The following is a 16,679-nucleotide window of genomic DNA, read 5'->3' as shown; positions in this document are numbered from 1 at the left end:
AAGGCCGTATTGGCATGTGTTGCAATGTTAATATTTCATCATTGATATATAAACTATCAGACTGCGTGGTCGGTAGTAGTGGGTTTCATCCATCCATCCATTTTCTACCGCTTATTCCCTTTTGGGGTCGCGGGGGTCGCTGGCGCCTATCTCAGCTACAATCGGGCGGAAGGCGGGGTACACCCTGGACAAGTCGCCACCTCATCGCAGGGCCAACACAGATAGACAGACAACATTCACACTCACATTCACACACTAGGGCCAATTTAGTGTTGCCAATCAACCTATCCCCAGGTGCATGTCTTTGGAGGTGGGAGGAAGCCGGAGTACCCGGAGGGAACCCACGCATTCACGGGGAGAACATGCAAACTCCACACAGAAAGATCCCGAGCCTGGATTTGAACCCAGGACTGCAGGACCTTCGTATTGTGAGGCAGACGCACTAACCCCTCTGCCACCGTGAAGCCTAGTGGGTTTCAGTAGGCCTTTAAAGTGTAATCATTTCTATTCGGCACTGAAAAAGAAAGATGTTTTTATTTTCAATTATTGTCTTTTGTATTTAGAAATAAAAATCCAATAACTCAAATCGTTTTCTTGTTTTTTTAATTGCCCTTCATGAAGTGAAATTTCAGTGACCAAACCAGACACTGACCTTGGACTATGTCAGTAATATTTTGTCACACATTCTTAATTTATTACTGCAAATGTAAACATAATACCTGAAAACTGCACCGCATGATGCATTTATTTATATAGTAAAAAGGTGAAAATGATAGCAACAGCTGGGACACGGGTTTCATGTTGTCCTCGATATGTGCAGGTTAGTAAAGTTAAAAGTGGAATATTGCATTTGTATGTCAAGTAAAAGCGGATCATCCATCCACTTTCTACCGCTTGTCCCTTTTGGACACATATAACACAAGCGAAATCTTTTGAGGCAGTTTAATGACGGCAAAAAAAAAATCATTTTCGAAATAAAACTTATTTCACGGTAGCCTTTTGAAAACTAATGGACAAGTTAGAGTACCATGATTGAAATCAAGCACATCTTAAATCCAACGTTGGTTTGTACCTTGGTAGCCTTTTGAAAACTAATGGACAAGTTAGAGTACCATGATTGAAATCAAGCACATCTTAAATCCAACGTTGGTTTGGTGACTAAACCACATTTTTTTTGTCTAACCCAGGGGTTTATTTTCTACCGAGGGCCGCTCTTTGAGAAATGAACAAAGGCTAGAACATCATTTGTGGCACATAACGTTCCACTCAGGCGCGTCCCCGTACAACTTTCTACACGATTAATCCACTCAGCACAAATCATAGTAAATAGTTTTATTTTGTTAGATAGAGTGATCAAGTGAAATAACTCAGAAAAATAGTAGGTATGAAAAACTGCTATTTATAGTTGAGGTGGTGATTTGGTGACACCTGGTGGTCATAATAATTCATTACCACATTTGTTATTTGATACTTGTTTGTATGGACAAATGTGCTGTTTTACACTACAATATTGTTCAATTATTATTACGCATGTCGAGCTTGTGTGCTTATCTGTTGTGTTTATAAATAAATGACTTTAGTCGAATACAACAAATTGAGTGCTTGTCACAAAAGTAAGCACGCTGTATGCTGCTTGTATCGCATTTGATCACACAAGTAAGCACGCTGCAGGACCGCTTGTATCGCACGTGATATCACACACAAGTAAGCAGCACTGCAGGGCTGCTTGTATCCCACATGATATCACACACACGAGTAAGAAAGCTGCAGGGCTGCTTGTATCGCACGTGATCACACAAGTAAGCACGCTGCAGGGCCGCTTCTTTTGCATGTGGTATCACACACAAGTAAACACACTGCAGGACTGCTTGTATTGCACATGATATCACATATAAGTAAACACGCTGCAGGACTGCTTGTATCGCACGTGATATCACACGAGTAAACAAGCTGCAGTACTGCTTGTATCGCACGTGATATCACACAGACACACACAACACAAATAAGCAGGCTGTAGGACTGCTTATATTGCACGTGATATCACACACAAGTAAGCATGCTGCAGGACTGCTTGTATCGCACGTGATATCACACACAAGTAAGCAGCACTGCAGGCGTGCTCGTACCACACATGATATCACTCACACACACACAAGTAAGCACGCTGCAGGACCGCTTGTATCGCACATGATATCTCACACACAAGTAAGCACGCTGCAGGGCGGCTGGTATCACACATGATATCACACACACAAGTAAGCACGCTGCAGTACCGCTTGTATCACATGTGATATCACACACAAGTAAGCAGCACTGCAGGTCTGCTTGTATCACGCGCGCACGCACACACGTAAGCACGCTGCAGGACCGCTTCTTTCGCACATGATATCACATACAAGTAAACAGCACTGCAGGGCTGCTTGTATCATACATGATATCACACACACAAGTAAACACGCTGCAGGGTTGCTTGTATCGCACGTGATATCACACACAAGTAAGCAGCACTGCAGGTCTGCTTGTATCACACATGATATCACAATCAAGTAAGCACGCTGCAGGACCGCTTGTATCACATGTGATATCACACACAAGTAAGCAGCACTGCAGGTCTGCTTGTATCACACATGATATCACACACACACAAGTAAGCACAGTGCAGGGCCGCTTGCATCACACATGATGTCACCTACACAAGTAAGCACGCTGCAGGACCGCTTTTATCACATGTGTTATCACACACAAGTAAGCAGCACTACAGGGCTGCTTGAATCACACACACAAGTAAGCAGACTGCAGGACCGCTTGTATCGCACGTGATATCACACACAAGTAAAAAAGCTGCAGGACTGCTTGTATTGCACATGATATCACACACAAGTAAACAAGCTGCAGGACTGCTTTTATCGCACGTGATGTCACACACACAAGTAAGCAGACTGCAGGACTGCTTGTATCACACATGATATCACACACAAGTAAGCCCGCTGCAGGACTGCTTGTATCGCCCACAAGTAAGCACGCTGCAGGACTGCTTGTATCACACACAAGTAAGCACGCTGCAGGGCTTCACGTATCGCACATGATATCACACACAAGTGATATCATGCTTGTATCGCACATATCATCACACAAATCAGCACGCCGCAGGACTGCTTGTATCGCACATTTTCCATGCAAGCCGATACCGTCAGATAGTAGTTTTTTTGCTGCCATCAAACCAATATCCACATTGTATCGGACCACCCCAGAGCAGGAGTCCCTAAAGGAGTCCCTCAGGCTTCGCCGGCCTGATGTTTGTACCCCGCCATGACGACGCCCTCCTCCTCCTCCCCCCGGGCGCGCAGGTGCTCCTGACAATGCTCCAGGAAGGAGTCAAGCGCGGAGAAGCCCTCCCGGCAAGGCAGGCAGTGGTAGGAGCGCTTCCTTCTGGACGGCGGGCGCTTGAAGGCGTGCACCTCCTGCGCGCACACGCTGCACTCCCTGCTGGCCTGGGAGGAGTCGTGCAGCTGGGCGTGCTCCCTCAGCTGCGACTGCAGCGGGAAGACTTTGGTGCACGAGGGGCAGGGGAAGTCAAGCCCCGCCTCCTCCGCCTTCGTGGGCCTCCCGGGTAGGCCGGTCTTTGCACGATGGTTCGGCGGGGGTTCGGGTAAGTGGGCTTCTTTGGCCTTGGCTCTGTGCGCGGCGCCGACACACGAGGTGGCCGTGTAGTGAGCGTCCAGGGACAGATGGTGGAGGAAGAGCTTGCCGCAGACTCGGCACGGGTAAGCTTTCTTCTGCCTGCGCTGCGGCCGCAGCGTCGTCGTCTCGCTGGCGGACTTTCCCTTCGCGCGCGCTTTCAGAGTTTGTTTGGCTTTCCTGAACGCGCAGAACTCCGAGGCGGACCTGAAGAATATTCTAGAACCAGGAGCAACGCCACCGATCGGCTTTTTGGACCCAATGAGTGGAGCCACCCGGACCTCTCTGCGGGCGCTCTTCAGTTCTACCTCTGCACGGAAGGTCCTCGGACAGACCTGGAGTCTACCGGGTCCGGAGACTTCCGAGTCCTCCTTTGTGCGCCTGGCGTCCGCGAAATGAGATGGTTCCCTGCGAATATCCTGCGGGGCGCACCCGTCTGGGCTACAGCCCGCATGGCGAGGGCGTCCGCTGGGCGACCTCGCCGGGCTGGGTATGTCAATCATGCGTGCGGGTGGCACTGCGAGGCGAGTCTGATCGTACTCGTGATGCTGCAAGGAGGACCCCGGCCCGCAGAGAGGGCACGGGGCGAGCTCCGATGAGGTGCGTTTTGCGTCCCGGCGGATCAGCAGCTCCGTGGCGTCACCGAAGCTTACGGAACATTCTGGACGGACACATTCAGGCTGATGCAACGGTGTCCCCGTTGTTGTAGACAAATGACTCCTGGGGACTTGAAGCACTCCGGACGCCATCCATGCTTCCCACCTGGGCAGAACATTCAAGAAATTAGGTGGTATTCGCCATGGTATAGTTGGCATTCTTTTAAAGGGGAACATTATCACCAGACCTATGTAAGCGTCAATATATACCTTGATGTTGCAGAAAAAGGACCATATATTTTTTTAAAGGGGAACATTATCACAATTTCAAAAGGGTTGAAAACAATAAAAATCAGTTCCCAGTGGCTTGTTGTATTTTTTGATTTTTTTTCAAAATTTTACCGGTCCCCTAATATCCCTAAAAAAAGCTTTAAAGTGCTTGATTTTCGCTATTTGCGATGCGACTATCCATTTCCCTGTGACGTCACACAGTGCTGCCAAAGTAAACAAACAACGGCGAATACCACAGCAAGATATAGCGACATTAGCTGGGATTCAGACTCGGATTTCAGCGATTTAACAGCTTACCCAAGTATTGAAAGGAATGGTTGGAGTATGGAAGTATTGAAGAAGAAACTGAAACTATTGAGCGAATATCTATTGACGCTATTCATAGCCATAGCATGGCCGAATAGCTGCGTTAGCATCGCCGGTAAAATGTGCGGACCAAACGATCAGGACTTTCGCATCTCGTGACACTGGAGCAACTTAAATCCTTCGATTGGTAAGTGTTTTTTTTGCATTAAATGTGGGTGGAAGTAAACGTAATATAGTTGCAAATGCATCTGCAGGTTATCCATACATCTCTGTGCCATGTCTGCTTTAGCACTGCCAGTAAATAGCATGTTAGCATCGATTAGCATTGCATGTTGGCATCGATTAGCTGGCAGTCAACATCAACAAAACCCACCTTTGTGAATTTGTTGACTTTATAGTTGCAAATGCATTTGCAGGTTATCCATACATCTCTGTGCCATGTCTGCCTTAGCACCGCCGGTAAATAGCATGTTAGCGTCGATTAGCGTAGCATGTTAGCATTGCTAAGCTGGCAGTCACGCCGCAACCAAATATGTCTGATTAGCACATAAGTCCACATCAACAAAACTCACCTTTGTGATCTTGTTGAATTTATCGTTGCAAATGCATCTGCAGGTTATCCATACATCTCTGTGCCATGTCTGTCATCGCCGGTAAAATGTGGAAACCCTCTGGCACATTCAATGGGGGTCTGGCGGCAGACACTTTTGCATCTTCGAGCCAGTGGTGCAACTTGAATCCCTCCTTGTTAGTGTTGTTACACCCTCCGACAACACACCGACGAGGCATGATGTCTCCAAGGTTCCAAAAAATAGTTGAAAAAACAGAAAATAACAGAGCTGAGACCCGGTGTTTGCAATGTGTTGAAAATGAAAAAGGCTGCTTTATTACCTCGGAGACGTCACGTTCTGACGTCATCGCAAAAAGAGCGATAAACAGAAAGGCGTTTAATTCGCCAAAATTCACCCATTTAGAGTTCGGATATCAGTTTAAAAAATATATGGTCTTTTTTTCTGCACCATCAAGGTATATATTGACGCTTACATAGGTCTGGTGATAATGTTCCCCTTTAACCGATTTCCGAACTCTAAATGGGTGAATTTCGGCGAATTAAACGCCTTTCTACGTGACGTCACCTGGGTAGTCAATCCGCCATTTTCTCTTTCAACATTACAAACATTGAGTCAAATCAGCTCTGTTATTTTCCGTTTTTTTCAACTGTTTTTCGTACCTTGGAGACATCATGCCTCGTCGGTGTGTTGTCGGAGGGTGTAACAACACGATCAGGGACGGATTCAAGTTGACTTACGTGGAGTGTGCATCGATTAGCATGGCATGCTAATCGATGCTAACATGCTATTTAGGCTAGCTGTATATACATATTGCATCGTTATGCCTCATTTGTAGCTATATTTGCATCCACCCTTTCCCTCCACCCACATTTAATGCCAAACAAACACTTACCAATCAATGGATTTAAGTTTCACCAGTGTCAAAAGATCCACAAGTCCTTCGTCTGCACATTTTACCGGCGATGCTACGACAGACATCGTACAGAGATGTATGGATACCCTGCGACACTCAAAGCAGATGCATTTCCAACAATAAAGTCAACGAAATCACAAAGGTGAGTTTTTTTGATGTTATTGACTTATGTGCTAATCAGACATATTTGGTCGCGGCATGAATGACAGTTAATCGATGCTAACATGCTATTTAGGCTAGCTGTATGTACATTCATAGCTATATTTGCATCCAGCCTTTCACTCCACCCACATTTAATGCCAAACAAACACATACCAATCGACGGATTTAAGTTGCTCCTGCACATTTTACCGGCGATGCTACGACAGACTTGGCACAGAGATGTATGGATACCCTGCGAAACTCAATCGTTGGTTGGAAGGCGATCGCCGAATAGCGTCAATAGCTATTCGCTCAATAGCTTCAATTTCTTCTTCAATTTTGTTTTCGTTATCTGCCTCCATACTCCGACCATCTGTTTCAATACATGCGTTATCTGTTGAATCGCTTAAGCCGCTGAAATCCGAGTCTGAATCCGAGCTAATGTTGCTATATCTTGCTGTGCTATCCGCTGTGTTGGCATCACTAAATGACGTCACAGGAAAATGGACGATGGATTTAAAGATAGCGAAAATCAGGCACTTTAAAGCCTTTTTCGGGATATTCCATGATGGGTAAAATTTGGAAAAAAACTTCAAAAAATAAAATAAGCCACTGGGAACTGATTTTTATTGGTTTTAACCCTTCTGAAATTGTGATAATGTTCCCCTTTAAGAGAGCCGTTCAAAAATACATGATCACTTTACTGTAAATTACGGACTAAAAAAAACGCTCCTTTTTCCCCCAACACTACGCACCCTGTGGCTTATAAGCCGGTGCAGCGAATTTATGGATTTTTCTTCGCTGACGGCCATAATAAAAATAGATTACAAAAAATAAGCAAATATACAGAGAAGGTGTTTTATTGTTCGTGCTATGGCACCTTCCATTTAGCGATTTCAACCGGAAGTGCCATTTAGTCTTCTTGCCGTCCATAGCGTTCTACTCGTATGGATCCTGCATTCATCACGCCAAGCAACGTTTGTAAGTTTTTCAACATAACTAAAACAATTCTCCCTTACTAAAGCGTCCTATGTGTTATGTCCGTAGGAGTGTGTTCATGCATATTTGCACGTGCTATCGGACTGCAAAGAAGCTAGCTAGCATTGTTAGTATTAGCTAATATGCTAACATGTTTACGAGTGTCTGTGTTAGTATTATTAAAGGCCTACTGAAACCCACTACTAGCGACCACGCAGTCTGATAGTTTATACTTCAATGATGAAATATTAACATTGTAACACATGCCAATACGGCCGGTTTAGTTTACTAAATTGCAATTTTAAATTTTCCTCGGAGTTTCTTGTTGAAGACATCGCGGATGATGACGCGTGCGCGTGACGTCACGGACTGTCAGGAAATATTAGCCCAGCACCAGTTACGGCGAAAAGTAGTCTCTTTTCCTCGCATAATTACACAGTAATTTGGACATCTGTGTTGCTGAATCTTTTACAATTTGTTCAATTAATAATGGAGACTATGAAGTACAATGCTGTTGGTGGAAAGCGGTGTATTGCAGCTGTCTTTAGCACAGAGACACAGCCGGTGTTTATTTGTTTTTAACAGAGTGGTCAAGCGAACATGTTTCTCAGCGTCAACCAGCATGTTTTTGGATGGGAAAATTGTTATATATATCTTACCGGAGACATCATTGGATTATTCGTCCTCCTGCAGTAGCTGTTTAAAAGGCAGCGGTGAGCTTGGCTCCTCGGCTTCTTTCTGAGACACTGCGTGTTCACCGCAGCCATACGACCTCGAGGTATGCCTTTACAATCTCACTAAAACACTATTAAAACAATAAGCAGATAAGGGATCTTCCAGAATTATCCTAGTAAATGTGTCTAATTACATCTGAAACGCTCACACTGCCGCCGCCCGGAGCCGTTGCTTTTTATTTAATTTTGTTTTTTATTTATTTTTTCTAGTCCTTCGATATTAATATCATCAGCCACGAAGCTTTCATCCTCGCTCAAATTAATGCGGAAATTGTCGTTTTCTCGGTCCGAATAGCTCTTGCTGCTGGAGGCTCCCATTAAAAACAATGTGAGGATGTGAGGAGCCCTCACCCTTGTGACGTCATTGTCTGCGACTTCCGGTAAAGGCAAGAGTTTCGAACTTTATCGTCGATGTTCTCTACTAAATCCTTTCAGCAAAAATATGGCAATATCGCGAAATAATCAAGTATGACACATAGAATGGACCTGCTATCCCCGTTTAAATAAGAATATCTAATTTTAGTAGGCCCTTAATCTACAACAGCTTTCTTTTTGTATTTGTGCCAGTTCCACAAATTCCTCAGTAAATTCACCAAAACGTCACCTTGGACTTATTGTTTCTGTTTTGTTTGACCAGCCATTTTACTGCCCTGTTACAGACATAACAATGGAGGTGTGTAAATATACATTTACGGAATATTTCTATATAAATACCTCAGTTCTTAACGTATATATATGCGGCTTATAGTCAGGTGCGGCTTATATATTGGAAAAATGTATTTTAAAATGTGTTGAGTACAGCTTAAATACTTGTGCGCTGTAGAGTCTGAAAAATGGTATTTGATTTGTTTTTTTCCAAGTCACTTGTTTTAATTCGAGGAAACAATTGTTGGTAGACGTTATAAGATAAGATGTGGATCGGAATTATTTCACATTTACTCGAGTAATACTCTACTGGTGAGCATTGTTTTGAAATGGTATATTTGCATTTCTGTTGTGTTTTAATTTTAAAGATTCCGTTAAGACTTATCATATCCAGGTATGGGCCGATAAATGTTGCTGGGGGATATAATGACCTAAAAATTATTGCTGATAAACGATGTTATTCTCATCATTATTCTTTTAAAAAACAAATTAACTACTGATGTCATGATAATATATAATATAAATAATAGTGGAAGTATACCCTTTCAAATGCAACACAGTTGTAATTCAATTGTGATTAAAATGTTATCTTTTAAATAGAAAAATATATTAAATAAATATAAAAAATATACTCAGTTACCAAATTTTGCCCTTGAATAAATATAACAACCAAATATGTTCCGTGTCTGTTCAGCAGCGGGTGAGGGACTTCTAAAAACAAACGCAACCAAAACAATATTGAAAATGGCTGGATACCATTAATATTGCGGCATTGCTTAATGTGCTCAAAAAGTGCTTCTGCACCCAAAAACATTTTTACAAAGTTGTATTTTTTTAATAATTAAAATAAATAGCCAACAATATAGATTTTTGGCAGAGGAAACAAAATATTGCTCTGTCTTCTAATGTGTTTACATACGTTTGTCGTCTTCTACTTTAGATAGTAAACATTTCAGAATGTTTTTTTATTACAAAACCAGTGAAGTTGGCACATTGTGTAATTCGTAAATAAAAACAGAATACAATGATTTCCAAATCCTTTTGAACTTATATTCAATTGAATAGACTGCAAAGACGAAATATTTATTGTTCGAACTGAGAAACGTGGCTTTTTTTTTTTTGCAAATAATAATTAACTTAGAATTTAAAAGGCAGCAACACACTGCAAAAAAGTTGTCACAGGGGCATTTTTACTACTTTCCTTTTAACAACACTCAGAAAACATTTGGGAACTGAGGAGACCGATTTTTGAAGCTATTCAGGTGGAATTCTTTCCCATTTTTGCTTGATGTGCAGCTTAAGTTGTTCAACAGTCCTGGGTCTCTGTTGTACTATTTTACACTTCATAATGCGCCACACATTTTCAATGGGAGACAGGTCTGGACTACAAGCAGGCCAGTGTAGTACCTGCACTGTTTTACTATGAAGCTATACTGTTGTAACACTTGCAGAATGTGGCTTGGTATTATCTTGCTGAAATAAGCATGATAACCTTGCTTGGATGGCAAAATATGTTGCTCCAAAACCTGTATGTACCTTTCAGCATTAACGGTGCCTTCACAGATGTGTAAGTTACCCATGCCTTGAGCACTAATACACCCCCATACCATCACAGATGCTGGCTTTTGAACAATGCGCCTATAACAATCCGGATGTTTTTTTTCTCTCTTCGGTCCGGGGGACACAACGTCCACAGTTCCCAAAAACAATTTGAAATGTGGACTCGTCAGACCACAGAACACTTTTCCACTTTGCATCAGTCCATCTTACATGAGCTTGAGCCCAGCGAAGCTGGCAGCGTTCCTGGGTGTTGTTGAAATAGTATACTTGGCTTTGCATAGTTTGAGTTTTAACTTGCACTTACAGATGTAGTTACTGACAGTGGTTTTCCAAAGTGTTCCTTAGCCCATATGGTGATATCCTTTACACACTGATGTCGCTTTTTGATGCAATATCGCCTGAGGGATTGAAGGTCTCGGGCATTTATTGTTTAATACGCTTACGTGCAGTGATGTCTCCAGATTCTCTGGAGCTTTTGATGATATGACGAACCGCAGATGCTCAAATCCCTAAATTCCTTGGAATAGCTCGTTGAGAAATGTTCTAAAACTCTCGCATTTGTTCACAAAGTGGTGACCCTCACCCCATCCTTGGTTGTGAATGACTGAGCATTTCACGGAAGCTGCTTTTATACCCAATCATGGCACCCACCTGTTCTCAAATAGCCTGTTCACCCGTGGGATGTTCCAAATAAGTGTTTGATGAGCATTCCTCAACATTCTCAGTCTTTTTTTGCCAATTTTGCCAGCTTTTTTGAAACACGTTGCAAGCATCAAATTACAAATGCGCTAATATTTGCAAAAAATAAAGTTTCTCAGTTCGAACCTTAAGTATCTAGTCATTGCAGTCCATTCAATTGAATATCGGTTGAAAAGGATAACTAAATAGTTGAATTCTGGTTTTATTTACCGTTTACACAACGTGTCAACTTTACTGGTTTTGTACATTTGAATCGGTGGATCAGTTGTTATACTTTTGGTTATTGTGACATCCCGCTAGTTGATTGGACAGTAATGTGTTTATACAAGCTTAGATTGAAATATGATGTTTTTAATTGGGGAATATGTTAATGTCTTTTGTTTACATGTGAACATTTAAGTTAGCTAGGAAGCTAACGCTACTTGGTCTTTGATATTTTATCAACGTTCTGATTGATTGATTGAAACTTTTTTTAGTAGATTGCACAGTACAGTACATATTCCGTACAATTAAACCACTAAATGGTAACACCCGAATAAGTTTTTCAACTTGTTTAAGTCGGGGTCTACGTTAATGAATTCATGGTAAACGTGAGGTTAGGGCTAGGCGATATATCGATATACTCGATATATCGCGGGTTTGTCACTGTGCGATATAGAAAATGACTATATCGTGATATTCAGGTATACGTTCTCACGCAGTTGCTTTTAGCTGCTGGCATTACACCACAGGCTCTTCCAACCTTTCTTGTTTCTCCTTCTCACAGACAGCAAGCGAAGCTTCTTACAACGCCACATACGTATACGCCTTCGCGGAGCAGAGAGGCAGCAGCATGGGTAACGTTAGCTGTGGTGCTAGCGGAGCCGTATGAGTGGTACTATCAGAGCAAGGTGCGAATCTGGTAACAAATGAAGGAAGAATTAATTCCCCCCAGAAAACAGCAGGGGGGCCATCGTCTGGCGGTGGTTTGGCTTCAAGTGGGAATATGTCGAACAGACAACCGTAATTTGTCAAGTGTGGGTTACTGCTAATATGTAGCATCATTTGAAAAGTCACCTGTGAGAGAATGAAGAGTGCTTACTCCACATATTAGAGATGCGCGGATAGGCAATTATATCACCCGCATCACCAAAATCGTCATCCACCCGCCGTCCACCCGAACCATAATTTTATCAGGACCGTACCCCCCCGACAACCGCCCAATGAATTACATCAGAGGTTGGCCACTTTTACCACTCACAGGGCTATTTAGAACTGTTTCACAGAGTAATGAAGACAATTGGAGCCGCTAACATTCTCACGACTATTCAATAGAGTTCATCCTAATGACAAGAATATGGGCGTAATGTGAAGCCATTGCCTTTGACACCTTCAACAAAATGAATGAACCAATTGTTGGTCCAGCAACATGTTGTGTGTAGCTTCCACAATCACACGTACAAGATTGAAAGGCATACTGGGTGACAGAGTACACTGATGGTTGTGATATAAACAACTAACACTTACTAATATGCGCCACGCTATGAAGCCACACAATACAAGATTGACAAACACATTTCGGGAGAACATCCTCACAGTAACACAACATAAACCCAACACAACTAATACCCATAATCCTTTGTATTCATGAAACTTCCTGAATATATTCTACACCCTCGCGCCCCCAACCCCGCCTACATTTACCGACGCACAGGGGGGTCGGGGTGTCAGGAAGTATCATGAATACAAAGGATTATGGGTATTTGTTGTGTTGTGTTTATGTTGTGTTACTGTGAGGATGTTCTCCCGAAATGTGTTTGTTGTTCTTAATTGGTGTGGCTTCAAAGCGTGGCGCATATTACTAAGAGTGTTAAAATTGTTTATATCACAACCATTAGTGTACTCTGTGTCACCCAGTATGCCTTGCAGTCGTGTGCGTGTTGCCGCAGAAGCCACACACAACATGATGCTGGACTGACAAGCAAATCGTGTACGATGTAGAAGGCGACAAAGCCAAGGGCTTCAAAGCACACACTAATATTTAAAATCTGGGTGACTGCCGGCAGTCATTCAAGAGAATAATAGCGTCTCCTATTGACTTCTCCGCTGTATGACACGGGTCTTAAATGGCTCTTTGAATGGCAAAGGAACCCGTTCCCAGAACCATGTATATCAAACATCTCCGGATGGTTCAACCACCACCCGCCCGAATCTAATTAAAATCTATTTTTTCGTCATGTCAACCGCCCGACTCACGGTTTACCCGCAGACTCCGCGGATGAGACCGCGCACCGCGCATCTCTATCGCATATCAATATCTCCATTCGGTGCTCCACGCCCACACCATCAAAATGAAGAGGCAAACATTTCCAGATCAACACCGTTTGAAAAAAAGAGTCAACAACAAATGGAAATAATGTCCGCAGTAAAGTACCACATAGCGAATGACGAACACTATTTGATTTCCTATTATGCAGCCCATTTTTATTTGAGTTATTGAAATATCTTGTGTGACATCATGCACAAAAGTGCACTCTATTTTTTTAAACTATTTTCGTGGCATTCTGTACAAAAAGTGCACATTAATTTAGTGTTGTTTTGACATGTCATCTTAGTGACATCATGCAGAAAAGTGCACTAATAGCTTGTTTTAAATAAATAAATAAATGGGTTGTACTTGTATAGCGCTTTTCTACCTTCAAGGTACTCAAAGCGCTTTGACACTACTTCCACATTTACCCATTCACACACACATTCACACACTGATGGAGGGAGCTGCCATGCAAGGCGCCAACCAGCACCCATCAGGAGCAAGGGTGAAGTGTCTTGCTCAGGACACAACGGACGTGACGAGGTTGGTACTAGGTGGGAATTGAACCAGGGACGCTCGGGTTGCGCACGGCCACTCTTCCCACTGAGCCACGCCGTCCCAAATGTCTCAGACAATCTTGCACTTTCTGTTATGGAAATGTCATTAATTATTGTGCCACTTCCTAATTACTGTTTAATAAATACAGTTTTGGTCAATTGACTTAGTTGTGATTTCCTTCTCTGCATGAAAGTTTAAAATGAGCATATATTAATGCAGTATGAACAAGAATGTGTTAATGTACACCAGGGGTCGGCAACCCGCGGCTCTTTGATCACTCTGATGTGGCTCAGCTACTAAATTGCCGACCCCAACGATTATTACGGGAGGTTTCCGGATTTTATTGCCTCTCTCAGAAATCACCCGGGGCTAACATTATCCAATTTTCACCTAGACTTCAATACAGAGGGTGTGCAATGATGCCAATGCCTTTAACCTCCTCTACAACATGTAGTTGTGCCCGCTTTTACATCACGCAATCTGCGTGACGACTGGTCACATATTCACTTATATTCAGCCCTTGTTTAGACACGAAAACGACTGCAACGCACACTTAGTCAACAGCCATACAGGTTACACTGAGGGTTGCAATATAAACAACTTTAAGACTCTTACTAATATGCGCCACACTGTGAACCCACACCAGACAAGAATGACAAACTCCTCCCACCTCAACCAATGCACGGAGGGGGGCGGGGGATTTGGTGCTAGCGGGGTGTATAATGTAGTCTGGAAGAGTAGGGATGCATGGGATTCTGGGTATTTGTTCTTTTGTGTTTATGTGGTGTTACAGTGCCGATGTTCTCCCAAAATATGTCTGTCATTCTTGTTTGGTGTGGGTTCACAGTGTGGCGCATATTAGTAAGAGTACTAAAGTTGTTTATATCACAACCCTCAGTGTAACATGTATGGCTGTTGAATAAGTATGCCTTGCAATCGTTGGCGTGTGTCTGCAGAAACCACATACAACATGTGACCGGGCTGACAAGCTGTTTGAACGTGTTGTAGAGGACCCCAAAGGCAGCACCTTCATAGGATGCCCCTATTATTGTTAATCGGGGGAAATTCTGCAAACATTGAGGTGCGAGCCGCGTGTCTGAAACCTCTGGTTTATACATAGCACAAAGTAAAAATAAACTCTGTATCCAGTGATATTTCATTTTAAATTTCAAAAGAGTTTTGTTGCTCCCATTGTTTTCTTTATTTTGTGAAACGGGTCAAAACGGCTCTGAGTGGTAAAGGTTGCCGACCCCTGATGTAGACATATAGAATCATCATACTGCTGTGATTATATGCATCAAGAGTTAATTTAGGGCTAAAGCAAAATATCGGGATATATATTGTGTATCGCGATATGGCCTAAAAATATCAAAAGATATTTAAAAAAAGGCCATATCGCCCAGCCCTACGTGAGGTTGTCAATCACTGTTCTTCGATCATTTTAATTTAATAGGGTAATAATAAACGTTGGGAGTTTTACGGCGGTCATTATTACTACCGTTTAATTTATTGTCTAGTTGCCAGTCGGGCGACCATGAATTGATTAACGTGGACCCGACTTAAACAAGTTGAAGAACTTCTTCAGGTGTTACCATTTAGTGGTCAATTGTACGGAATATGTACTGAACCGTGCAATCTACTAATAAAAGTATCAATCAATCAAAAAAAGACGTTGAATCTGCACCTGCATAGAAAATGCCCCCCAAACGAACGGCTCACCACCGCGAATCGGTTCCCACCGTTCACCTAAAAGGAGCCGTTCGAGAGACTCTAATCGTTCGCGAACGTCACATCTCTACTTAACTCCGCAGAGTTAAAGTTACACAAGTTCAGCACGTCGCCAAGCTTCGCTTTCTACCATCGCGTATCACACATGAAATGACACGTAAATGAGGCAAACCCAGTAACTTAAAGTGAGAAAAACAACAACTATATCGTCTGAAAAGACCACGCAGCGCCGCGTTCGCTACCACTAGCGTGTGGCTAACGCTAGCAATATAAACACGTTGAGAAGAGCGGCGTTTTCGGTGCAGAAACAGATGGAGATTGTATCTTACCTTGAGACACTAACACGCGCTTTTCGACAGAAGTGTGGTGGAATAGAAAAGTTTGCACCGTGTGACAAACACTTTTAGCCAACAAAAAACAACCACTTCTACTGCTTAAGCAAAGTTGAAGGGGGCGTTACCAGTAGGATAACTTCGGTGACGTCACCAACTGGCATCCAATCAGCGTCCAGCTCTCTAAGTCATTATTATTATTGGCTGTGACAGTCCGGTTTATTTTAACATTAACTTATACGCATGAACAAAAGTTTGATTCCACAACTAAAGAAATCTCTGAGAGTAAAAATCCGTCTCGTTGTGGGCGAGGTAGCACAAAATGACATGTTTAAAAAAAATGACATGGCTGTCACGCATGCCGATCCGTTTGCGCATGCGCAAACAGAACTCCCTGACACGCTGCTGGAGTTTCCCTGACTTTTTGAGTCATGAAAAATATTTTAAAGGTTTGCCCATTCACAATTCCTAGAGCGGTGTTTTCCAACCTTTTTTGAGGCAAGGCACAATTCTTTCTTTAAAAAACCCGGAGGCACACCACTTTGATTGATTGAGATCGCACAGTACAATACATATTCCGTACAATTGACCACTAAATGGTAACACCCGAATATGTTTTTCAACTTGTTTAAAGGCCTACTGAAATGAGATTTTGTTA

General features: G+C 42.8%; 1 protein-coding gene across 1 annotated transcript; it reads right to left on the bottom strand.

Annotated features, from left to right (window-relative positions):
• Positions 1-586: 586 nt before the first annotated feature.
• Positions 587-16,189, bottom strand: si:ch211-148l7.4 (uncharacterized protein LOC563603 homolog). The gene is made up of 2 exons (XM_061902990.1): positions 16,019-16,189; positions 587-4,440 (listed from the first exon to the last, which is right to left on the bottom strand). Exon 2 carries the CDS (start codon positions 4,425-4,427, stop codon positions 3,276-3,278), a length of 1,152 nt encoding a protein of 383 aa, XP_061758974.1. The 5' UTR covers positions 4,428-4,440; positions 16,019-16,189; the 3' UTR covers positions 587-3,275.
• Between the last annotated feature and the right edge of the window lie 490 nt (positions 16,190-16,679).

Source organism: Nerophis ophidion, linkage group LG06 (genome assembly GCF_033978795.1).
Source record: "Nerophis ophidion isolate RoL-2023_Sa linkage group LG06, RoL_Noph_v1.0, whole genome shotgun sequence".
Lineage (NCBI taxonomy): Eukaryota > Metazoa > Chordata > Actinopteri > Syngnathiformes > Syngnathidae > Nerophis > Nerophis ophidion.
The sequence above is the reverse complement of the archived record's forward strand: the minus strand, read 5'-3'. Positions and strand labels throughout refer to the sequence as shown.